The sequence below is a fragment of the Mesoplodon mirus genome (assembly GCF_964341445.2).
Source record: "Mesoplodon mirus genome assembly, chromosome: 3".
NCBI classification, from domain to species: Eukaryota; Metazoa; Chordata; class Mammalia; order Artiodactyla; family Ziphiidae; genus Mesoplodon; species Mesoplodon mirus.
Window position 1 is genome coordinate 177,393,594 of NC_138978.1, and position 25,280 is coordinate 177,418,873.

At 49.6% G+C, this 25,280-nt stretch overlaps 1 protein-coding gene across 2 annotated transcripts in view; it reads right to left on the reverse strand.

Moving 5' to 3' along the window:
* EPHX1 (epoxide hydrolase 1) overlaps positions 1 to 25,280 on the reverse strand; it is a 39,429-nt gene that overhangs the window by 2,804 nt on the left and 11,345 nt on the right. Inside the window, exons 1-7 of one of the 2 annotated variants that reach the window (XM_082615794.1) lie at positions 20,075 to 20,251; positions 16,927 to 17,114; positions 14,261 to 14,441; positions 6,410 to 6,637; positions 5,714 to 5,843; positions 5,004 to 5,209; positions 2,780 to 2,888 (exon numbers count right to left, since the gene is read on the reverse strand). In XM_082615794.1, the coding sequence (XP_082471920.1) occupies positions 2,780 to 2,888; positions 5,004 to 5,209; positions 5,714 to 5,843; positions 6,410 to 6,637; positions 14,261 to 14,441; positions 16,927 to 17,109 (1,037 nt within the window). In that variant the 5' untranslated portion in view covers positions 17,110 to 17,114; positions 20,075 to 20,251. Of the gene's footprint in view, positions 1 to 2,779; positions 2,889 to 5,003; positions 5,210 to 5,713; positions 5,844 to 6,409; positions 6,638 to 14,260; positions 14,442 to 16,926; positions 17,115 to 20,074; positions 20,252 to 25,280 lie in introns of those variants that run through there. The other variant, XM_082615793.1, reaches the window with a different exon arrangement.

A 25,280-nucleotide genomic window follows, 5' to 3' on the forward strand; every position in this document is an offset into this window, starting at 1 on the left:
GCCCTAAATGCCTCCATCTGCCTCTTCAGGCCCAAACATCGGTCACCCACCCTGCAACCCTGAATGCCCTCAGGCCTTCCCCCGTCCCCTCTCTCCCGCCCCTGCCAACTCGCCCATACCTCCTCACCCTGCACACCGCAACTGTCCCTGCCGCCCAGGCCTCGCGGGTAGGGCCTTCTCACTAGGTCTGGCCTCCCAGACTCTCTCACTTCTGGTCCTTCTGCAGCCAGTAAGGCTCCTCCCAGCATCCCTGGATGCTGCCCTGCTGCACTCTGTCTGAGGAGATCTACCCTGTGGCTCCAGCTACTAATTCACCAAGAGAACAGTGGAAATAACTCCTTCCAATTCAACCCCTCACCTGAGCCCCAGATCTGTGAGCCCAGTTACCAAGTGGGCACCTCCGCCCGGGCATCCTGCCAGCATCTCCCACTCGGCATGTCTGTGACGAAAATGAGCTCAGCCTGTCTGTGTCCCCGCCAAGCCCTGCTGCCCTCACTCCTGCATTCCCACCCCATCCTTGCTGCCTGGATTAAAGAACATTTGCGGGCTTCCCTGGTGGCGCAGTGGTTGAGAGTCCGCCTGCTGATGCAGGGGACACGGGTTCGTGCCCTGGTCCGGGAGGATCCCACATGCCACGGAGCGGCTGGGCCCGTGAGCCATGGCCACTGAGCCTGTGCATCCGGAGCCTGTGCTCCGCAACAGGAGAGGCCACAACAGTGAGAGGCCCGCGTACCACACAAAAAAATAAAAAAGAACATTTGCTGCTCTGCCTGCCAGGCTCCTCAGCTGTATGCAATTAGCTTCGTTGATTCATCAGAAGCCAATTGGCCCAAAATGGTCAGTTTGCTTAATTTACTTTTTTGCTTCAGCTATTTAGATGCAGTTGGTCAATTATATTTTTATCCTTAGAACCACATTTTGTGCCACCAGGGAAGTCCTGAACATCTTTTTAAATGCAATTTTGATTACAAAATGAAAACCAGTCAATGGAAACTGAACAGTTAAAAGAAGCACGTAAACGTGTGAACTGGGACTTCCCTGGTGGCGCAGTGGTTAAGAATCCACCTGCCAATGCAGGGGACATGGGTTCAAGCCCTGATCCAGGAAGATCCCACATGCCGCAGAGCAACTAAGCCATGCGCCACAGCTACTAAGCCTGCGCTCTAGAGCCTGCGAGCCACAACTACTGAGCCCATGCGCCACAACTACTGCAGCCTGCGTGCCTAGAGCCTGTGCTCGGCAACAAGGGAAGCCACCGCAATGAGAAGCCCACGCACCGCAACGAAGAGTGGCCTCCACTCGCCGCAACTAGAGAAAGCCCACGCGCAGCAACGAAGACCCAGCACAGCCAAAAATAAATATATAAATTAAAAAAAAAAACAAAAAAACTGGTGAACTGGCTTTTGGCAAGTTGGCCAAGTGCTTCCATCTCCCCTACAGCTATGACCACAGCTTGCAAACTACCACAGCAACCATTTCCACCCTCCTGCAAAAAGATCTGTGTCCCTTATAGAACACAGCTCTGATCACATCTGTCCCCTGCTCAAAGCTTTGGTGCTCCTGGTATGCAGCCAAGCAGGAGCTGAAGGGGGAAGCCCGTGGGCGGTCTGGCCCGCCTCCCATCTGGCTCCAGGTACTTGTGTGCAAGGAGCAGGGCCGGACCCCTCGCCAGGGTGCTCCCGGTGGCACTCCACTGACCTCTGGGTGCTGCCCAGTGTGGGGCGGGGGAGACAGATCCCAGGGTGAGGCTCTAGGAGGAGCCGCCTATAGGGATGAGTTTTTGGTGTGGCTCCGCTGTCCCTGCTCCAGCCTCGGGACAAGGGACCCCTTCCAAGCACACCGTGCATTTTAATCGCTCCAACCTTGGCTTCTGCTCTGCTCTTTGCCTAAATTCCCTTCTCCGCCCTTTCCACCTGGCGAACTCCTACTCATCCTTTAAGGCCCAGATCAAATAGATTCTCCCAGTCATTTCCCCTCCCTGTCCCTTAAACAAAGTGAATCCTCCTTTCTCTGTGCCCCACAGTCCTTGGCATGTATCTTTAGAGCTCATTTCACCACACAAATATTTATGGAGCACCAACTATATGCCCAGTGCTGTTCCAGGTGCTGGGGCTAGGGCATGGCTTAGACAAAGTCCCTACTTCCAGGGCCAGATCCATTCACTCTTTTCCACATCTTAGCACTGTATCTGGCACCCTCTGTGTCTCTGAAGGAATAACAAAAGGGATGGGCCCTGGAGAAGGTGGGTCAAGACCAACCTTGATGAAGCTTAAGTCAGACCAGGGACCCAGGAGTCTTGCGCCGTCGAGGCCGCAGCCTCCAAGGCTTCGGGAGGCAGGACGGCCTCCCCACTCTTTCTGCAGCCATCCTGCAGGACCGGCTTCCACAGAGCATGCATTCCTACAGCCATGAGGCCCGGCTCTGCCGAGGTTCAGGGGGGAGGGGCCATGGGCTGCTCCTACGTCCTGGCCAAAAAGAGGCTCTTGCTGCCCTCTGGACGCCCCGGTTCCAGGAGGAGGCTGTTTAGCAAGCGGAACAGTCTTGAGCCCTGCATCCTATTCTCGACCCCTCCACTGTGAGGCTAGACCTTTCTGGGCCTCAGCTTCCTCCTCCAAAAATCAGGGTTAGGTTGGCCACAGGGTGAGGATTTGTGGGACATCCAGCAACAGATGGAACTTGCTGACCATCCCACCCAGATTAAGCAAGCAGAGATGAACATGGCGAGAAGGGAGGGGGGTAAGGAAGGTGGTGCCAGCAGCAGGGGTGGATGGGGTCTCACCTCTCCAGGCCTCCATCCTCCAGGTCTCGGAACTCTGGATTGGTCCAGGTAGAAAACTTCTCTAGAATATAGGCAGCCAGTCCCACGGGAGAGTCATTCAGAGCACAGCCTGACAAGGGAAGAAGCAAGCGAGCGACTCAGGCCTGGGGCCAGGGAGCTGGCCAGCAGGACAGAGGTGTGGTGCTGGCCCCACAGAGCGGCACCGTGGGCAGGAAGCCCGCGTCAGAGCACAGCCCTGCCCTAACTCTAGGAGCACCTCACTTCCTTGACCCTTGGCCTTGGAATCCTTAATGGCAAAGGGGTAACACCTCTCCCACTACCTCTTAGGGATCCATACGCTACATGGGCAACTTCCTTCACACTGAAGAGTCTACGACTCCAGGTTTTGTAGGATCCAAATGAGAAATACATATGAATGCTGTTTTTTAAAAGCGGGCTTTTTTTGGTTTCTATTCTATGATTAGTGAAAAATTAGAAACAACCTAAAAGTCCGAAATAGGGAATCAGTTACAGATCATATTGATCTACTCATAAGCTCAAAGACTGAGCAAGCATTAAAAATGGCATGGATGGATCTCACAAACAAAATATTCAGCAAAAGAAGCCAGACTCAAAAGAGCACCTATTTGAGGATTCCAATGCATATAAAGTATAAAAACAGGCAAAAGCAATCTATCTGTCAGAGGTCAGGAGGGTGGCTGCCCTGGGCGTGGTGGGTAGTGCCCAGAAGAGGGTGCAGGTGGCTTCTGGGCTGGTGGGTCATGCTTTGTTTCTTGAGTGCGTGCTGGTTATATGGACAGATCCCATTTGCGAAAATTCATCAACCAAAATGTTAGCAAGTTCTTCTGCAGGTCTGGGAGGGGAGAGGTAGGGAAGGACGAGAGGTTTCAGGCGGTTGTCTTTTCTGTTTTGTGCTTTTTTGCATCTTTCAATTTTTTGACAGTGAACATGGATTACTTTTATAATCAGAAGGAAAAAAACTGGTTTTATAAAACACTGTTATTATCATGAGCTGCCTAACGTGTGTGAGCATGAGACTGTCACGGAAACTCTAAAAGACTTGGAAATGGGCAAAACAATTTCTGGGTATCCTCTGAGTGGAATTCGGAGAGTTTCTAGTGGACCTTTCTGGAGTCATGTGATTGTCAAGGGGACCCCTCTTCCCTTGTCTTAGAGCTATTTTACAGCTCTGTAAATTGTTGAAAACTGACAGGAATGCAAATGATTCTTGTTCACAGAGAAGCAAAGTAGATCCTAAAGGTTCTCATCACATAGTAAAAAACATTTTTTTTCTCTTTTTTTTTGTATCTATGAGATGTTGGATGTTAACTAAACTTATCGTGCGAATCATTTTGCAACAGATGTAAGTCAAGTCATTATGCTGTACACCTTACATGTATACAGTGCTGTATGTCAGTTATATCTCAAAAAAACTACAAGAAAAATAAATTTGTCCAGTGGAGATTTACTTGAGTTTTACCCTGTGGATTTTGACAAGTTTTGCATCTATGAGCAAATTTACTTTAGTGTTCCCAATTGCCTTCGAACTGTTCTGTTTTACATTTTACTAGTTCCTTTATTAATTAATGAGTTAAGTAAAATCTTTTACACGTGTTCATTTTTTATTTGTATGATTTTATCTTTTTAAATATTTGGGAGGTTTTTATTTACATTTGTAACTTACTTTATTGACAAAATATATAGTATACCCCCCCACACACACAAAGTATAGCTGTGTGATTAATATCTTTAAAAAAAATATTATTCTTTAACAGGGCCCTGATGGCAGAAACGGTTGCTGGGCCCTCCTCAGTGTCTTGGAGACACTGCCCCCAGGCCCTGGGGCACCCTCCTGCCCCCAAAGCCCCAGGCCTAAAGAGCCCTAGGCTTCGTCCTCCCCCCATCCCTGTCCATCCCTCTGCTTCTCACTGTAGGACTTGGGCTCAGGGGTGAAGGCACCAGGGGTCAAAGCCAACAGGAACACTGATGCCGCTCAGTGGAGTTGTTTGGGAATTTTATGACCACGCATCACTCACGTCTGTGGAGAAATGCCATGTAAGGGTGGAAGGAGCTCTGAGTCTCTCACGAGAGGTTTTCACCCCGTGAACCGTGTTCCTGGGGTGGGTGAGGCTTCCCCCCGGTTGGGAGCCTTGCTGAATGGAATGGATGTAAGCCTACCCGACCCGAACCACTGAGCCAGGCTTTCTTCCGCCTGCCCACTCACCTACGGTGTCCGGCTTGGTGCTCTGGATGTGCAGGTAGCCACTCTCCCTCATTAATTTGAAGAAGACCTTCTTGAAGGGGTACATCAGCTCCATATCCCTCTTGGTGTAGCCAAAAAGCCTCCCAAAACGCCATCCCAGGAGTAGGATCAGGGTGTAGAAATTTCTTATAATGATTGCCATGTTCAAGTGCAGGCCTTTCACGTGGCTGAGGGCAGAGAAGGGCCAGGGGAGGCTGGGTGACATCAAGGATGGGGAAGCGATGGGGGCGGAGATGGAGGAGAAAGAGGCCACAGGGCTGGAGAGCACAGGGCCAGCCCTCTTCGGCATCTGCCCCTGGGGTGACCACATGGTGGAAAAGCAGGTCCCGGTCAGGCCTCTCCCAGGACTTGGTCCATCAGGGAGTAGACTTTCCCCTCCTCTAACTGGCCCTCTCTGCCTGGGAACCTGGCCCAGAATCACCAATCCTGTGTGACACCAAGTGGAGGGAAGATCCACATCGAAGCGCCCCAGGCAGAGCTGAATGACGAGGACCCTCCCTTGTCTCCCCTGGGCCCACACATATCCTGCCTGTGTGGCCCCTGCTCCAAGGCTCAGACACTACGCCCAGGCAGGGCCTGGCGTGCATAACCCGCCTCCCTGCACATCCACCTCACATGGGCTGTGCACACACACCTGCACACGTACACACACGCCTGACAGCCACCCTCACCTGGGCACCAGCTGGGCCATGTTGGTGCAGATCAGGGCTCCCCAGTCTCCGCCTTGAACATAGAATTGCTGGAAGCCCAGCCGCAGCATCAGCTTATAAAAGATCCTGGCAGTGGCCACTGAGCTGAAGCCTGGTTGTAAAGGGGAAAGAAGAACCGTGCGGGGGTCACGCCATGGGTCCTCCCGGGCCCTCTGAGATTCCTCATCCCCCCCGCCCCAGGCTGAGGGGAGAGCAGCTCACAGGGGGTGAGAAGGAATCCTGGAGCCCAAAGGTGGGGTGCCCAGTGCCCAGAAGGCAGTGCCCCTGGTGCTGGCCTTGGTGCAGGAGACAGTGAGGGTGTGTGATGGGCTCAGGCCGGTCCGGCTGGGCGTCCGTGGGCCCACACTGCTTGCGGGGCTTAGTTGACCTCGCTGGCCCGGAACAGTGCAGGGCCCACACATGGACCTGCCCTGAGTGGGCAGCTCCTGAGGACACGAGAGTCCGGGCCCTGAGCCAGCTCTGGACAGTCGTGACGCCTGCCACATCCCTCACAACCTGAGAAGATGCACTGGCCCTTTGGCAATAAAATCGCCCCCATTGCTTCTCTTCCCTCTGGTCTCAGACCCCTCCTTCCTCAGCCTCCTTAGGCTCTGAAGGAAGCTGTCCCAGCCGACTCCCCACCCCTGGGGCAGTGACACAGCCTGCAGCAGCCTGTACCCTTCTTGGAGGATGCCTCTGAGAAGGCATAGCCAGGAATGGATGGACAGACGACTTCAAAAACATGCTCATCGCTCAGGCCATGGTTCTGAGGGTCAGTCAGGAACGGGATGATCTTATAAAACTCGAAGAAGGAGCCAGGCCAGCCATGCACCATCAGCAAGGGCTTTGGGGTCTGGCCGGAGGGCAGCTGGGGGGGCTTCACGTGGATGAAGTGGATGTCCAGGCCTAGGGAGACAGAACACGGTCAGGGTCAGGGGGAGAGGGCCCTGAGGCTGTGGAGGCCACAGTCCCAGCTCTCAGGGCAGCCCATCAGGCTCTGCACCACCAGAGCAGGGCTGCCACCCCCGGCGCCCCATGGTATCGACTACAGTCACCACCGCTGGTACTGGCTGCGTGCTTACACGGAGCTCCAGATACCCAGGGAGCTTGCTCAGCGTCATGGCCAGCTGCAGCGTGCCCCTTTCACGTGAGAACGTGAGCTCTGCCTGTAAGGCCGGGGCCAGGCTGCTCACACACGGCTTGATTCCCAGAGGCCAGAACAGGTCCTGGCTCGTGGCAGCACTCAATGAATACTTGTTTAGTAATTGACAAATTGCGGGGGGAAAAAAGCCCTATATATCCAGCGGTAGAGAATGAAATAGATTATAGTTTAACAGTATACTGAAATATAACACAGTCATCTAAAATGACTTCCCTGGCGGTCAGGACTCCCCGGGCGGTCCAGTGCTTAGGACTCCGCGCTTCCACTGCTGGGGGCACAAGTTCAATCCCTGGTCAGGGACCTAAGATTCCACATGCTGGGCGGTGCAGCCAAAAAGTAAATAAATAAAATAGAATGACAGTGTCGACGTGTATTGAATATGGAAATCAGTTCCATATACATTGCTAAGTGATAAAAGCAAACTACCAAGCCATATCCATCGTATGACCCAATTTTCGTAAACAGTCATATGTATGCATATGTTTACATGGTGTGCATAGGAATTTTAAAGTCTGAAGAGATAAACTACAAGAATATAAGAAGTAGTCCTCTCTGAGCAATAGAATTTCAAGTAAATCATTGTCTTTTTTGTGTTATATGAACTTCTAAATTTTTCTACAATGGACATATGCATAACTTTTTTTTTTTTTAAGTGGAGAAAATTTTTCTAAGGTAGAGTGCTGGGCACTGGAACACCATCCTGGCCAAGGGCAGGTGAATGGATTCCAGGCCCCACTAGAGTCCCTTTGATAGCAGCCCCTTCCAAGGCAAGTGGCCTGGATTGCGCCTGGATGTTCAAGGCAAACACAGCCAGGGCTGCTGGCACACCTGGAGCCCTCCACCATGAGGGCTGGCACCGATAGCAAGGTCTGTTGTTTATTCATTATACAAATAATCCATGTTTTCTATAGAAAACAGGAAACAAAGGTAAATCAAAAGGGGGGAAAAACCACATTGTAATCCCATGATCTGAAGAGAACATTGTGTTGTCTGTCCAACTTTTTGCAACAAATTTTTGGGGGAACAATTTTATATTTATAGAAAAATAGTGAAGCTTGTACAGGAAGTTCCCGTATACCACTACTCAGTTTCCCCTACTATTAATTATCTCATGTTAGGATGGTACATTTGTTACAATGCATGAACCAGTACCGATATATTAATAACTAAAGTCCCTACTTTAAGTATGCAGATTTCCTTAGTCTTTTTCTTTTTAAGTTTTAATGTTTTAAATTTTATGGTGGTAAGAACATCTAACATGAGACTTACTGTCTTCACAAAGTTTTAAGTGTATAGTACAGTATCATTATCTACAGGCGCAATGTCCTTCAGCGCATCCTTAGAACTTACTCATCTGTAACTGAAACTTTGTACCCAGTAATTAGCAACTCTCCAGTTCGCCCACCTCCCAGCCCCTGGCAACCACCATTCTACTCTCTTTGACAATTTTAGACGCCTCCTATGAGTGGAATCATGCAGTATTTGTCCTTCGGTGATTGGCTTATAACACTTGGCATAATGTTCTCAAACTTCATCCATGTTGTCACATATCACAGGATTTCCTTCTTTTTAAAGGCTGAATAATATTGGTACATACAAACAATGGAATATTACTCAGATTTCCTTAGTTTTTACCCAATGTCCTTTTTCTATTCCAGGGTCCCATCCAGGACACATTACATTTATCTGTCATGTCTCCTTAGGCTCCTCTTTGGCTATTCAGACAATTCAGACTTTTTTAAAAAGAGAGAAAATAACTTTCTTTTAACAAAAATAGAACCCTACATACATTCTATTTTGGAACCTCATTTTTTTTCACTTAACAATATATCCTGGGTGTCCTTCTATGCTGCTAAATTTACTCCTAAAGTTTATTTTAGAAGGTAATTTTATCTCCTTTGGAACACAGAGCATGATGTGAGATTATTTTTTATTCGAATTCTATCAATCACATTATCATTTGAGTTTAAAGTTAGAAAAAACATACATATACATCCATTCTTGTGTATGCATGGGCTATCCCTGGAAGCGTATGGTTTTTTTTTTTTTAAATAAATTTATTTATTTATTCATTTTTTATTTATTTATTTTTGGCTGCGTTGGGTCTTTGTTGCTGCGTGCAGGCTTTCTCTAGTCACGGTGAGCGGGGGCTACTCTTCATTACAGTGCAGGGGCTTTCACTGCGGTGGCTTCTCTTGTTGCGGAGCACGGGCTCTATGCGTGCGGGATTCAGTAGTTGTGGCACGTGGGCTCAGTAGTTGTGGCTCGCGGGCTCTAGAGGGCAGGCTCGGTAGTTGTGGTGCACGGGCTTAGTTGCTCTGCGGTATGTGGGATCTTCCCTGACCAGGGCTCGAACCTATGTCCCCTGCAGTGGCAGGTGGATGCTTAACCACTGTGCCACCAGGGAAACCCCTGGAAGCGTATGTTTAACAGAAGCAGACACTGTCCCTGGGGAGGGACAAGAGGGAGACTTCCTTTTCACTCTGTCTCCTTCTGTACTTTTTGAATTTTAAAAACGTAAATTTTTAAAATTAAAAAAAAATGTTAAAATATGCCCTATGGGCCCCCCCTCCCTTTAGGGAGGAAACGCTCTCTCGGTTGCCCTACGTGGTACCGGTAGGTTCTCTGTGCCCAGGCTGCTGGGTCAGAATCAAGAAGACGAACTGGGCTCAGAGGGCAGCACTGAGCCTGGCCAGGGGGTGAGGGGAGTCGGTGGTCACAGCCTAGGGCCCGAGCTGAAACCGTGGCCACAGGTGAAGGAAGAACAGACAGGCTGGGAGGCTGGAGAGCTGGGTTCTGGCCCTGAACCTTCACTTCCCTGTGACTCGGGCGACTCCCCCCTCCCGTCTGGAGGTGATGGGCTGCATTCCCCGGAGGCCTCTGAAGCCCCTGAATGTCTCAGACTCTCTGAGAACAGAGACTGATCTGTGGCAGGAGGCCCAGGACATGGGCTGGAGCCAGAAGCTCATCACAGAACAAGGAAGTGGCAGGAACAGGCAGGCCGAATAAGGAGGCTAGTGGGGATGAGGAGAGAGCAGCGGGGAGGGGGGCGGTCAGAGGTTGAGCCTTGAGCAGCCTGGAGCACAGGGGTCAGTGCAGAGACAGAAAGGACCCCGAAAAGGTCCAAAAGTGAGGGAGGAGGATAGCAGCAGAGAGAGTGACGAGGGAGCCTTCTTGGGCCAAGAAGGCTTTTCCTTGGACTGGGGAGCCAGGAAAAGAGACACGTTGAAGGCATGCTGGGCCCAAGGCTGGGAGGTGGCCAGCTCAGCACTGTGGCGGCGGGGGGGCAGGCGGCACGTGAAGCCGGGTCCAGCAGGAGGACCCACACTGCAGGGCCCAGGGCCAAGGCCAAGCTGCAGGCCTAGGGAAGTGACTGAACTGCACACAGGTTCAGTCACAGTGGGCTGCTTCCGTGATAAACTCCACGCGAGAAACTACCCCCTTTGGAGCACTTGTACCCTGAGAAGGTTTTGTGCTATAAACACTTGATATCCTGTGATGTCGTGAGGAACCCTGAGACGGTCCAGCAGGGTAAGGCTTTCTCAAGCTTGCAAGCCTCCAGGAAGGAAACAGCCCTTTAGTGCCTCTTGCCTCTGGGTTTTGGAACATGCTGTTCCCTCCTCTGGACAACCTTCCCCACACACCTGGCAAACTCCCATCCATCCTTTAAGTTTCAGCCTAGATGCCTCCTCCTCCAGGAAGCCTTCCCTTATACTCCCAGGTGGCATGTGGGGCTCAAAAAGTTCCCGGAGCCTCTTCCCTCATAGCACCCCTTACCACATGCTATAACCATCCCCGAGAGCCTGTGAGCTGGGAAGGCAGGGACCTTGTCTTCTCTGACTGTGTGTCACAAGCAGAATGCTTGGGTACAGGAGGTGCCCTGTCAATATCTGCCGGATGGACACTGAAGAGCTGGGGTAACAGAAGGAGCTGAGTCAAACCCAAGGGAGCCAGGCATCTGGCACCAGGGATCCAAAAGGCAACCTTCGGGGCTTCCCTGGTGGTGCAGTGGTTGAGAGTCCACCTGCCGATGCAGGGGACGCGGGTTCGTGCCCCGGTCCGGGAAGATCCCACATGCCGCGGAGTGGCTGGGCCTGCGAGCCATGGCCGCTGAGCCTATGCGTCCAGAGCCTGTGCTCCGCAACGGGAGAGGCCACAAAAGTGAGAGGCCCGCGTACCAAACACACACACACAAAAAGGCAACCTTCGTAAATTACATACAAAGACCTGTAGGTACTTTGGCTTAGATAAAATGGTTTAGATCCTCGTGTTAGGCTCATGACAGAAGGTATCAAAGTCCTCTAAAGTGCACAGCAACAACTGGTTTATATTTAGAATTATTCTCCTACTTATTGAAGTTACAGATTTAAAAATCATTCTTCAACTTACTGAAGTTACAAATTTCAAGCTCTTCATTAAGCATTTGAGTTCAACTTACAAATATTATTCTGTATATTTCTTAATCTAGCAAATGTTGACAGTCATTCTCCAGGAACCTTTGATTAATGGGGCTGCACGTCTATACTTGCTTTATGACACTCCCTTAAACACTGTATAATTTCAATTTCCTTTATAAGAACTTTACTTGATTTGACTAACCAGTATATCTTCCACAAACTTTAAGTAACTCTTACATTTTAATAAATTAAATTTATAAATATGGTGAGGCTTAAATCTTCCAATATTGCATATAAACTCAGGAAGATTTTCATATAAAATCACAGGTCTAAATCCATGACTCAACTACCCACTTTAAATTAGTACTGAAAAGTCGTATCTGTTATTTGCAAAGGCCAAATTCTCTTAAACATTACAAATATCTAAAATTCCAAACACGCGCAATTTCTTCAACATGAAAAATTATTGGTAGAGCAACCCACCGAATGGGAGAAAATGTTTTCAAATCACATTATCTCATAGGGGATGAATATCCAGAATATACAGAGAACTCCTAAAACTCAACAACAACAACAAAAAACAAACAACTCGATTCAAAAATGAACAAAGGACTTGAGTAGACATTTCTCCAAAGAAGAAAAACAAATGGCCAACAAGCACATGAAAGCGTGCTCAACGTCATTAATCATTAGAGAAATGTAAATCAAACCCACAATGAGATACTACCACTTCACACCCTTTAGGATGGCTATTACAAAAACAAAAACAGAAAATAACAAATATTGGCAAGAATTTGGAGAAACTGAGAATCTTGTACACTTCAAAAAATATTTACTCATTTTATTATTTTTCATCCCCAAATACATATAAATGAGAACCTACTCTTCAAATGCAGGGAGGCCCTTGCCTATAATGTAGTATTTATTACATTTACAGAAGCAGACACTGTCCCTGGGGACAAAACATTCTCATATGAAAATCAGTATGCAGCTCTTTCACACGCAGTTTTATATATACTCACACACGATATATGTAAGCAGTTAGGACTTTTCTACTTACATGTTCCTCTGGTGGAAAATTAGGAAACTGGACAATTCCCACACTTTTCAGCCTTGGGAAGGTAAATACAACCTCTCTGAACATTTTTTAAGAAGATGAATTTAAAATGGTGCAACTGCTAGGAAAAACAGTATTATAGTTCCCCAAAAAAATCAGCATAGAATTACTATTTGACTCAGCAATTTCACTTCTGGGTATATACCCAAAGAACAGAAAGCAGGAACATAAACAGATATTTGTACACTCATAATCATAGCAATATTTTTCACAATAGCTAAAAGGCAGAAGCAACCCAAGTGTCCACTGACGGATGAATGGATAAGCAAAATGTGCCATATCTATACCATGGGATATTATTCAGCCTTAGAAAGGAAATTCTGACACATGTTACAACATGGATGAACCTTGAGGACATTATGCTAAGTGCAATAAGCCAGTCAAAAGGACAAATACTGTATGATTTCATTCATATGAGATACTTAGATTCAGAATCATATTTAAATTCATAGAGACAGAAAAGAGAATGGTGGTTTCCAGAGGCTAGGGAGAGGGAGGGAATGAGGAGTTATTGCTTAATGAGTACAGAGTTTCAGTTTATTTATTTATTTACTTTTGGCTACGTTGGGCCTTCGTTTGGCTACGTTTGGCTATTGCTGTGCTCGGGCTTTCTCTAGTTGCGGCGAGTGAGGGCTACTCTTCGTTGCCGTGCGCAGGCTTCTCACTGCAGAGGCTTCTCTTATTGCGGAGCACAGGCTCTAGGCACGCAGGCTTCAGTAGTTGTGGCACGCAGGCTCAGTAGTTGTGGCTTGCGGGCTCTAGAGTGCAGGCTCAGTAGTTGTGGCACCCGGGCTTAGCTGCCCCGCGGCATGTGGGATCTTCCTGGACCAGGGCTCGAAGCCGTGTCCCCTGCACTGGCAGGCAGATTCTTAACCACTGTGCCACCAGGGAAGTCCCCAGAGTTTCAGTTTTGTAAAATAAAAAAAGTTCTGAAGATAGATGGCTGTGCTGGCTGATAACAATATAAAAGTACTTACTCCACTGTGGCGTTACACATAACAATGTACACTTAATGGTTTAAATGGTCAACTTTATGTTATGTGTATTTTACCATAATTAAAAACAGATAAATTTATAAAAATTAACAGCATGAGCTTGATTTTCTTAAGCACTTCTATATTTGATTCTAAATCTTTCTGGGGCTAAAAAAATGCTTTTCCACTTAGGAAACTATTATCTCCTCCCAAATGATCTTAGGTTACTTTCCCAAGAACATTTTGAGAGATACCTTCCCTTCCAGATGAAGTTGGGTGACAACCTGTGATACTGTTGGGACAGGAGGTCTAGAGCTGCAGAGACAGGACAGTTTTTATTCGGACCTTGACTGACAGGCTGAGCACCCTTGAACAGTCACAGCATCACGGACTCCAAAGCTTCAAGGAGGGGCTGATTGACCCGAGGCCACGCCCAGATCTAAATCTTATCTCCATCCTCTCAGAGATTGTTCCATCACTGAAGTGGATTGTGCATTTCTTTGGTTTTTAATTTATTTATATGTTTTCCTGTTTAGTTCTAAAGACCATTGGATTTGTTGGGATTCTGCATTATTTTTGCATCCTTGTGACGTTATACCTTCCAAATACATCTCAGTGGCCAATAATTGAATTCTGGGTCTCCTGGCTTTATCTAAGTCATGTCCAGTATCTAAGGAAGGTTGTTTTTTTTTTTTCTGCCGCACTGGGAGGCATGCGGGATCTTAGTTCCCTGACTACGGATCGAACCCATGCCCCTGTGGTGGAAGCGCAGAGTCTTAACCACTGGACCACCAGGGAATTCCCTAAGTCACGTCCAGTACCTAAGAAGGCCGTTCCTGTGATATACATCCCCCTCCAGCTGGTGTTCTGGAAACATACCTTCAATCTTAGTCTTGAAGTGAGGGTATCTGTTGAGACTCTCCACCTGCTTCCTCCAGTCAAATTCATTCCGCCAGTAGGAGATGATTTTCTTCAGATAGTTGGAGTTGAAACCGTAGTGGAAGCGGCTGTCCTCCAAAGGTGGGGTTAAACGGACCTTGTCAATCCTCTGGTGTAAATCCTGGAGCAAAATGCGGGACCCCAAGTAGAGAAGGTGAATGAGGCACAGCACAAGAGAAAGTTTGTTTCCAGAAGACAGTTCCCTGCAGCCACAAGACCCCAATATTATATATTTTATAACATTATTATATTACATAAAATGTATAATATATTATATATTTTATATTATTATATCCTATATATTATATGTAATATATATTATATATTAATATAGTTAATATATATATGATATGTATTATATATTATAATTACATTAACATATATTATATATAATATGTATAGCAGAGGCAAAGCAAAGTTTCACCAGACAAGGTGAGGAGACTCCTGGTCTGCACACGTGCGCCCTGGGTTGTTAGGTTTATCCCAGAAGAAACCTCCTGGCTTCCCACAGCGGTGGCTGTTCCCCAAACATATGTTCTTCACTTTCGACTTCAGGTTTACTTCTCATCTTTCAGTTTTTAAATGTATGAACAATACAGATCTTTAATTGATCGAGGCTTATATACAGCAAGGGTTGGCAAACTTTTTTGTAAAGGGCCAGATCATAAATATCTTAGGCTTTTTGAGCTGCAGCCACTCCACTCTACCCTGTAGTGTGGAAACAGCCGTGGATGGTACATGGACAAATGGGCATGGCTGTGTTCCAAAAAAACTTTATTTATGGACACTGAAATTTGATGTCATGTAATTTCCACATGTCGCAAAGTATTATTCTTCTTTTGATTTTTTTCCAACCATTTAAAGATGTAAATACGATTCTTAGCATGGGAGCTGTACAAAAGCAGGTGGCAGGCTACATATAAAACAGATAATCAACAAGGACCTACTGTATAGCACAGGGAACTCTACTCAATATTCTGCAATAACCTATATGGGAAAAAAATCTGAAAAAAATGGATATATGTCTATGTATAACTGAATCACTTTGCTGTACACCTGAAACTAACACAACCTTGTAAATCAACTCTACTCAGATATAAAATAAAAATTAAATTAAAAAAAAAAAACAGGTGGCAGGATGGATTTGCTGACTCTGATACGCAGCACTGAACGATACAGTATATCCTAACTCAGTTAGGATAAAAATGACAGACCTGGAGAGAGGGTACAAGTCTCACGGGAAGGCGTGCATCAAGCTGAAAGAGCAGCCCCAGCTGGGGAAGTTCAAGTTGGTCCACAGAGCCTCTCAAGTGTTACCCTTCCCAGAGTGTCCTCCCAAGCACGGCAGTAACCTCCACACAGATTTTAGGAATGTCAGACGCTGAGCCTAGGAACCCACTAAAGGAGGTATCGACAGGGCTCAGCCTCTGTCCTCGATAGCGACACCTCATCAACTGCTACCAAGGGAGCCTCAGTCTGGCTTCTCTTGGGTACAGCTGTCTCCGCTCTTTTTTTTTCTTTTTTTTCCGGTACGCGGGCCTCTCACTGTTGTGGCCTCTCCCGTTGCGGAGCGCAGGCTCAGCGGCCATGGCTCACGGGCCCAGCCGCTCCGCGGCATGCGGGATCTTCCCGGACCGGGGCACGAACCCGTGTCCCCTGCATTGGCAGGTGGACTCTCAACCACTGCGCCACCAGGGAAGCCCTGTCTCCGCTCTTTAATCCCGTCCTCCTCAGCGCTCCCATGACTTTTTATCGGCACTTCTTACCACATTTATCTCTATTAATCATTAACGTTTCTCTGTCCACATTTCTCAACTGCTGGACTAGGAGTTCTTTGAGGGAAGGCTCTCCCTCTTCTTCCAAGCACCCAGCACAGGGCCTGCACACAGTAGGTGCTCCCACACCCACAAAATGAAGAGGATGAGTAGGGACATCCCAGGTCCCACCCACCCTCCTGGCCCTGCTCAAGCCTCGCTCTCAGATCAGCCCACCCCACGATCATGTCCATCCATCCTGATTCCAGCCCCGTGCAGAGGACGGGCCTAGGCTTTGGAGTTAGACAGATCTGAGTTTAAACCCTCTGCTTATTATCTCGGTCACCTTGGGTCAGTTGCTTTGCCTCTCTGAGCTTCACTTTCTGCATGACTGCAGGGACTGCATGTGACTACAAGGGGGCTGACACACAGTAGGTGCCTGGCCACGGTTGGCCCTGTGCAGCAGCATTTATGTCACCACGGCCTTGCTTTTCACTCACGATCTCCACCCAGGCCCTGAGCCGACAAGCTCACCCCCAGGGCTTCAGGTGGGGCACCAAGGAGGCAAAAACAGCTGCTTTCTGTGACCCTTGGGTCTGGCTGGCACCCACTCGCCGGCCTGGGTACTGCTGGGCCTTGGGAAGGGGAAGGCGGAAACAGGGGAGGGAAGGACCAGAAGGGACGGGTGGGCAGAGCGGGAGAGCCCAGTGGGAGAAGAGTAGGCGAAAAACACCCCCCCCCAGAGGAGCACTTCCCAAGCCCCCCCCCATCCCAGCCCCAGCCTGAGGCCCAGCCCCAGAAGGGGCCTCCCCACCCTCCCTCTGCTCCCTCGCCTGGAAAGAGGTGCCTTACATTGATCTCCTCATCTGACGTTTCCACCTTGAATGGGCGGATGCTCTCGTCCTCCCCAGTTGTGGGCCTCATCCCGGGCCCCCACCATCCATCTTCAAGTGGCAAAGTTTCCTCCTTGTCCTTGGAGACAAACCAGTAGATGACAAAGCCCAGCACTGAGGCGAGGAGTATTTCCAACCACATGACTCCTGCAAGGGGGATAGAATCCACCTTGACCTCTGGCCGGAAACGCCAGATCCCCGACTTCTTTCCCACCCAACCCTCGACTTTAGGTACTTTTGACCTGAGAAAAATAATATAAGCATAGTATGGAAAAATTGGAAAACAACAGAAAAAGACACAAAAATTACCCATAATCCTACTGAGCTATGAAATTCATGAATCAAATTTGGAAAAGGTGAAGCTGCGTTGGCTTCTGCACAGCCCTGGGCGGTGGGCCTGCATTTCTGAGGCCTCATGGTTCTCTGAGGGGCCTCTGGCTCCAGATGCTTTGGAGAAGCTTTTCTCCACCCTCGTGACACCCCCACCCCAACGGGAGACGCAGGGACTTCTCTGAGTGGTGGGCTCAGGAGAGGAGATGGAGCCATGCTTGCCCCTTGCTGTCTCTCTCTGAGGAGGGCCTGTCCTCAGGGTACACATAAGGGGTAAGAGGGGAGGTCTGAAGAGCTGGGAGGTTAAGTTCATTCGGGGTGGGCGAGTGTTCAGTGGCCCAAACGTGGCTACATATCTCAGTTGGTTGTCAATAGCTTTATTGAGATATAATTCATATACCATGTAATTCGCTTATTGAAGGCGTACAACCCGGTGGTTTTTAGTATATTCACAGATATGTTCAACCATGACCACAATTTTAGAACATTTTCATCACCACAAAGAGGAACCCTGTACCCTTTAGCTATCACCCCACTTTGTCCCTCACACCACCCCAGGCCCCAAGCAACCACTGATCTAACTTCTGTCTCTATAGACTTGCCTATTACATTTCATATCAACTCAGCCCTTTTAACCCTCATTAGTCTGATTCCCCTGCTTTTTTCTCAGAAGGGGAAGAAAGAACTTAGTTCCTGTAAACCAGTACCAGGCTGACACTGGCCCAGCATTATTATCTAGCTCCTCATCTTGCACATTCCCAGGGGAAGTAACCCCCCGAAGGTTCACCTTCAGAGAAATGTGCATGAATACGGGCACCGTCCTCGGGCCTGAGCCAGCAGAGGGTCTCCTGGATGCAGGGTCGTCAGGACCCAACCGGAGGAGAAAGCATGGATCTCAGGTGAGGCCTCAGAAGATCCGCTTCCCAGGCCCATCCGGACTCTCCCTTGGGAAACTGGGGCAGGAGGAGGACGCTGCTAGCAAACCCACCCTAGGGTGCCCTCTATCTGCCACAGGACTCTGCTGGGGGCTTGCTGAGGCTCTGAGGTTTGCTCCTGCCAAGAAAAGAAAACACGCACAGGCTTCTCCCGCCTCCCCCAGAGAGATGCTCTTTCCCTGCCAGGAAACCCTACCCTTTGAGAAGATGGAGAAAAGCCAGCTGCTAGTCTCTGTGGTATTCGAAGGCAGGACTAGGCTTAGGGATTGTGGGGCACTGGGGAGCACACGGGAAAAGGCAGAAGGCAGAGAGCAGAGCTGCCCCCAGCAGCAGGAGCAGATGGACACAGTTCACTCAGTGGGAAGGTCACGACACGATAGTCTGGAGCTGGGATGGCAAGGACTGTGTCTATCCTGGTCCCTGCCCTGACCCCAGTGCCCAGCATAATGCCTGCCCAGAAAGGCACTTTGCCAATATCTGTGAAATCAGCATACACGGTAGAAGCAAATACGATACATTTTGCAGGATGTTGTCAAGCGCAGAGAGGCCAAGAGCACGGTTGTCACTTCCTGCTGGGATATAAATGCCCAACTTTCCCTTTTCTGCATAGAATTATCCCAGTGCTTTCATTTGTCCACATGAGCTCTGAGTTCTCACCCTTTGATCAGCTCCTTGGGAAGCAGCCAGGGAAGCAGAGCTGTGGAGTTCTGCACCCAGACACCTGCTAGGGGCCTGCAGGAGAGGTGGGGCGGCTGCAGGCACCACCCTCACTCCCCACTGCCTTTTTTTTTTTTAATTTATTTGTTTTTTAGTTATTTTTTTTTTTGGCTGCATTGGATCTTCGTTGCTGCACGTGGGCTTTCTCTAGTTGCGGCGAGCAAGGGCTACACTTTATTGTGGTGCGTGGGCTTCTCATTGAGGTGGCTTCTCTTGCTGCGGAGCACAGGCTCTAGGCGTGCGGGCTTCAGTAGTTGTGGCATGTGGGCTCAGTAGTTGTGGCACGCGGGCTCAGTAGTTGTGGCACCTGCGCTTAGTTGCTCCGCGGCATGTGGGATCTTCCCAGACCAAGGATTGAACCCGTGTTCCCTGCATTGGCAGGCAGATTCTTAACCACTGCGCCACCAGGGAAGCCCCCCCACTGCCTTTTAACAATTGCTGGGTCCTACCAACTTAGCAGATCTGATGTGTGTGCAGCGTAGTTATGTCCCCGGACTTCAACAGCAAACAGAACCACGAGAGAGAATGTTGAAATGATCAGTGTTCAAGCACTGCATCTAAACTCAGGGAACCAGGACAAGGGGCACCATGATAGGCCACGGCCCAGGGAAAAATAACAGATTCAAGGAGAAAGCTTAAAGCCCTCTCTCTTGCATCCTAATTAAGATAATAAGAATATTAGTCCTTGGCTCAAGGAGGGCGCTTTAGAGCCTCTGATCTCAGATTACAAAGCAAGCTTTATTGCAGTGTGTTAATTTGCCACCTACTAACCGCCCTTTATTTAATAGTGGGTACTAAATGCACACGAAGTAAGGCGCTCTAGGTTAGCCAGGTGTTAACAGGCATTGACTATCTGCAGGTGGGTTTTCCAGGGATGTGATAAACCATGGCCCATGCAAATCCACCCACTAAGGAGTCAAAATTCATTGAACTTGACTTTCCTTTTCACTTAAGGTAAGAATCAGAGCAGGCAAAGGACTTGCCCCGAATCGCATCGCACTTGTGAGGATTAGAATTTGTAGTCAAAGCATTCATTCCCTGTCATTGGGCATGTTGCTCCTGCCAACCCCGCCCCCATCCCATCTTGTCTCCCTTCAGCATGTTTTCAGCCTCAAGCCTACATACCTGCTCTTTGGGACCCTCAGGGCACAGGAGAGCCACGACTGCACGCGGGCCGCGGCCGTCTACCCGAGTGGGTCTCTCAGGCCTGCACATTTTTTTTCCGAAAAATTAAATAACAATAAACAAGACCTTCCCCTTCCCGGTGCACAGGAGCTGCGGGTCCATGAGGAAGGAGGTCAGCGAGCTCCGAGAAGAGGCGGGGCCTCAGAGTCCGACCAATCAGAGTTCAGGGCCCCCCTGCGTCCTTAGGTTTAACCCCGCCCCCGCGCTCCCTGGTAGGGAGGGAGAGACGAGACGCCCACCCCCGGGGCGTGGAGAGTCTGGGCGTGCCGGGCGCCGGCGGGACGGCTACCAGGGTGCCGCGGCTGCCCTCAGGCCTCCGGCCCTCCCTGCTGGTTTACTTAGAGTATGAGGAAAGTGGAAGTTTGAGGCTCAGGAGAGAAGGCGCCGCTCTGCCTGCCCAGGTCCCTGCCCAGTGCAGGCGAGGGCGTGGAGCCAGCTGGTGACTCTCCTCCCCAGGGCGGGCTCCTTGGGGTTGGGCTCCCCATCTCCCCCAATGGGGAGAAGCACTGTTCACCGGGAAACCCAAGGCCAGCTGGACTCTAGCTGCTGGAGCCTGGGTTGGGAAGGCGATAGCACTAGGCAGATGACACAGCCCTTACCTGCCTCCCTTCCCACAATGCCTCTCTAGGCCAGTTGACACCTGAGACGAAGAGTAGGGCTGCTTCAGCCCAACCTCCCTGGGTCGGCCAGTTGCTAGGTTGGAACCACTGAACCTCCAAGCTAAAGAGGAACTCAGCAACGTGAGTTCACCCCCCTCACTTCATAGCTGGGGAAACTGAGGCCGGGGGTGGCCGTGACTCACCCCAGGTCATGTGGCCAGGGAGCAACACACCTGGAACAAAGGGAGAAAAGGACCACTGCCCTCGCTGCCCTCTACTGTAACTGCTCTAGGGCAGGGCTTCTCAACCTCAGCACAACTGACATTTTGGACCAGATAGTTCCTTGTTATGAGGCCTGTCCTGTGCATTGTAGGGTGTTTAACAGCATCCCTGGCCTCTACCCAGTAATACCAGCTCCACCTCCTCCCCTACCCCCCACCCCCACCCCACCACGCCCCGTGTGACAACCAAACATATCTCCAGATATGGCCGAATGTTCCCTCGGAGGGAAACTGCCCTCAGTGCAGAACCCATGCTGCAGATCAGCGGTTCCAACTTCAGGATGTGTTAGAATCACCTGAGAAGCTGTTAAACGATTCAAGGGATCTGGAGTATGGCCGGAGAATCTGCATTTCTAACTAGTTCCCAGGTAATGCTGCTGCTGGTGGTCCAGGGACCACACTTTGAGAACCCTTGCTCTAGACTGGATTATAAACTCTAAGAAGGCTGGCTATCTGTCTTGCTCCCCAAGGTATCCCAGTGAGCAGCGAGCCCAGTTCTGGCAGATGCAGGAATCTCACCAACAGTTGTTGAATAAACACTTGGGCCTGACTGAGGTGGGAGGGACTGTGGCCCTTCTATAGGATCAAGAAGCAAAGAGAGGGGCTTCCCTGGTGGCGCAGTGGTTGAGAGTCCGCCTGCCGATTCAGGGGACATGGGTTCGTGCCCCGGTCCAGGAGGACCCCCACACGCCGCGGAGCGGCTGGGCCCGTGAGCCATGGCCGCTGAGCCAGCGCATCCGGAGCCTGTGCTCCGCAACAGGAGAGGCCACAGCAGTGAGAGGCCCGCGTACCGCTAAATAAATAAATAAATAAATAGCAAAGAGAAAATGCCATCTCCAAGATAACAGGTGAGCAGACAATCCCAGAGCCTCTCTCAGCGCACAGACTGGTAAGTTGGTCCTGTGCAGAAAGCTGGATTCCCCAAGCTGCCCTCCTGGTTGTAACCCTCAGGGGGAAGGGTGGACCCATGACTCCACATCCATGGTGTCCAAGATCCCAGTAGAAATTTGAAGAAAATGCTACAGTTCCAGGGGGGCTTGCTGCCCCCGCAGCCAGGCCTGTGAAAGTCTCAGCAGCCCAACTCTCACATTTTACCAGCCCTCTTTTCCTTGGGAGGAGAAATTCCATAATCTGTCCTCACCGCCTGCAAGCTACAGGCTAAACTCCTAGCCAGCCCCAGGAGGCACCCCGACTCTGGAGCCTAAAGCCATACAAGGCAGTTTCTCTGTCCCCCACAAACAGACCTCCAGATCCTGGGACAACCCTCCATTTCCCCCATCAGAACCCTGCGCTTCCTCCCTCAGGAGCCCGCAAAACCTCTTGTCTGTGAGCCACCCTTGACCCCATGGCAGTGTGTATTTATGCTCGTCCTGAACTCTCACCCCAGTGGGCTCAAGGTCTGAGGGTAGCAGGCGTCTTAGGGAGGGCTTCCTCGGACACTGCTGTGAGCACTTTGTATCATTTGACCTATTGATCCTCACAACAGTCCCACTTTACAGATGAGAAAACCAAGGTTGTGTAACTTGTCTGAGATCACAGCCAGTAAAGGAGGTGGGGTTGGAGGGGAAATATGGCAGGATTCTAATGCAGACAGCCAGACCCACAACCCACCCTTCCCCAGACCACCTCTATTCCTTATGCTTTGTTACTTGGGGAGGATTTTTCTGTACGATGAAACTGTGTGCTTCTCAAAGGCAGGGATTCTGTCCTGTTCAGCCCCAAATCCCCACCATGCCTTGTTTGTAACAGGTGGCCGATAAACCACAGAACTGAATACTGTAATAGCCAAGCCCGACGTGACAAAGAGAGCGGGCGGAGGCTCAGGGAGACCACATGGCTCTGCTCAAGGTCACCAGGGGTTATGAGCTAGCTCAGGCCTGCCTGAGGCAGGGGGACTGCTGAGAGCTTGGAAGGAAGCTGGGGAGACGCCGTCTAAGTCACCTTCCTTGCAGGTGTCTTTCCTATCTTCCCCCAACCCCTCGGCCCCCTCCAGCTAGAATGCGATCTTCTGTTTCTTCTGTCTTCCCCGGGGCTCCAAGCACGGGGCTCTGCCCACGGAGGCGCTCAGTGTCAGTGCAGGCACACACTTGAAGCTGCAGGGCTGGGGTTTCAGGCCCACCTCTGGCTGGTGGGCCTCAGTCCTACCGCTGGACTCAGGTAAGACGTTGACCTTTAAGATGGAAGGGTCTGTGGAGGGTCCCCTCAAAATTGGACTTGAGGTAACAGTGCTAGAGAGAAACTAGGATGAATCAAAATGTAACAGGAGACTTTGATACAATCCCTCTGGAAGACTGTCTGGCAGAACCTCCTAAAACTGGGCAGATACAAACGCTATGACTCAGCAATTCATTCCTAGGTATAGATCCAACCAAGATGTGTCCCCGTGTTTACCAAAAGCCACAAACAAGAATGTCCGTAACAGCACGATCTGATCCGATCTGTAGAAGCCAAAAACTAGAAACAATCCAGATGTCCTTCCACCACAGATGATGGTCTCTTGACACAAGGGAACACCATACAAAGAGAACAGACAATCTGTAACTACACACAGTGACAGGGATCAGTCCCACAAACAGTGCTGGGCCAAAGATGCCAGACACAAAAGAGCACACACTGCATGACTCCACTTATATAAAGGACAAAGACAAGCAAAACGAATCTGTAGTAAGAGACTTGAGAACAGCGCTTTCCTTTGGTATGGGGGCTGGAGCCCAAGCGCTATTTTTTAAACTCCCCAGTGAATACAGTGTGCAGACAGGGGACAGGTCCGTATGTAGCCCAGGAAAGAGAGGCCTCAAGAGCAAGACTGGGGCATGTGCCTTAACAATGCAGGGGTGTGCTGAGCAGTCACGAGTGTAGGGTGACCACGGTCGCAGGCCTCCCTATAAGCCTGTATGGTGGCACACCACCCGGGCTCTGATTCTCTACTCAGTGAGAACTACTGACTCAGAAGTCAGCCGTAGGTAAGCCTGATTCCTGGAGGAGGGTGGGACATTAAGAGGGCAGACCTAGTCACTGGGTCCCTGGGAACAAGGTGTCACCCCGTCCTGCCCTACATCAAGGAAATGCAAACACCCTGTGAGTTTGGGGAAGCCTGGTGGCCCACTTGGGTGTTCCCATCTGAAGAGCCAGCCTGGCTTTCCTGGAGAACCTCCGTTCCATGAGACATCACCCCACCAACAGCAACTCGGACTACCTTTGACTTTAAGAACCGGGAACATTCTGGAGTTTACAGTAAAGGATCTTCTAGCCTGCTTCCCTGTTTGAGTAGTTCAAAGCCCAGCTCTGCCGTTTACCAGCTGAGGGGCTTTGGACAAGTTACCAAACTGCTCTGAGCACCTGTGGCCTCCTCATTAAATGGGGATAACGCCGACCTCACAGGCTCAAAACAGGTACTCTACCAATGTGTGTTCCTTCCCCTTCCCCCAGAGCCCTTATTACTGTGCCGAATCTTCATGCAGGAAGAGACCCCAGAGGACCCCTATCCCTATTAGATGACTTAGGGATAAGCAGGCTGGGAGCAGGAAAGTGCATGGCATGGGCATCTGCTGGCCTCCCCATGTGCCCTCACCAAGGACGGACTTGAAGGATAAGAAGAGCACAAGGCCACGTACGTCTTGGCTACCAGTGTTTTGCAGTCCGTGTACCTGGGTAGTCCCCACTCTTCTGAGAAGTTACATTCTCAGTGTAAGGGAGCAGAATTCTGTTTACTAAGCCTCCCCGTTTCCAAGGAAAGCTATATTTATCTCTTCTGTGTGGTCAGCTCCTGCTGGTGTAGAAAATATTCTATCTACTTCAAAACATCAACACTTAGGAAACACCATGAAAAATTCAGAAGTAATACAATGCAAAACGAGAGCGCCCGCTTTGTTATGCTGGCACCCACAACTGGAGGTTAATGCATCTGCTCCAAAAGTTCAGAAAATATATTTTATCTGATTAAGTTGTTGTTTTGTTTGTAATGCACGTTTCCAGAATACTGGCAAAATACTTTGCTGAGAGAATTGGAGAGCGAGGGGTAGCCTTTCAGAATGAAAGCATTTTTTTCTTGGAGCCACAGTACCCTTCCTTAAAAAATGATTAGTCTGTCTAGTAAGGAAAATGCAGTTTTTGTTGTAAACTAGCCTAATTTTTTTTAAAGACACAGTAACTGGAGGACAGTGGTCATTTAGTTCTAAAATGTTGAGCTTAGAGGTAAATCTGAGCAGCAGTTGACTACCCTGATAAGAAATGGGATTATATGAAGTTTAAGTCCCCACATTCTAT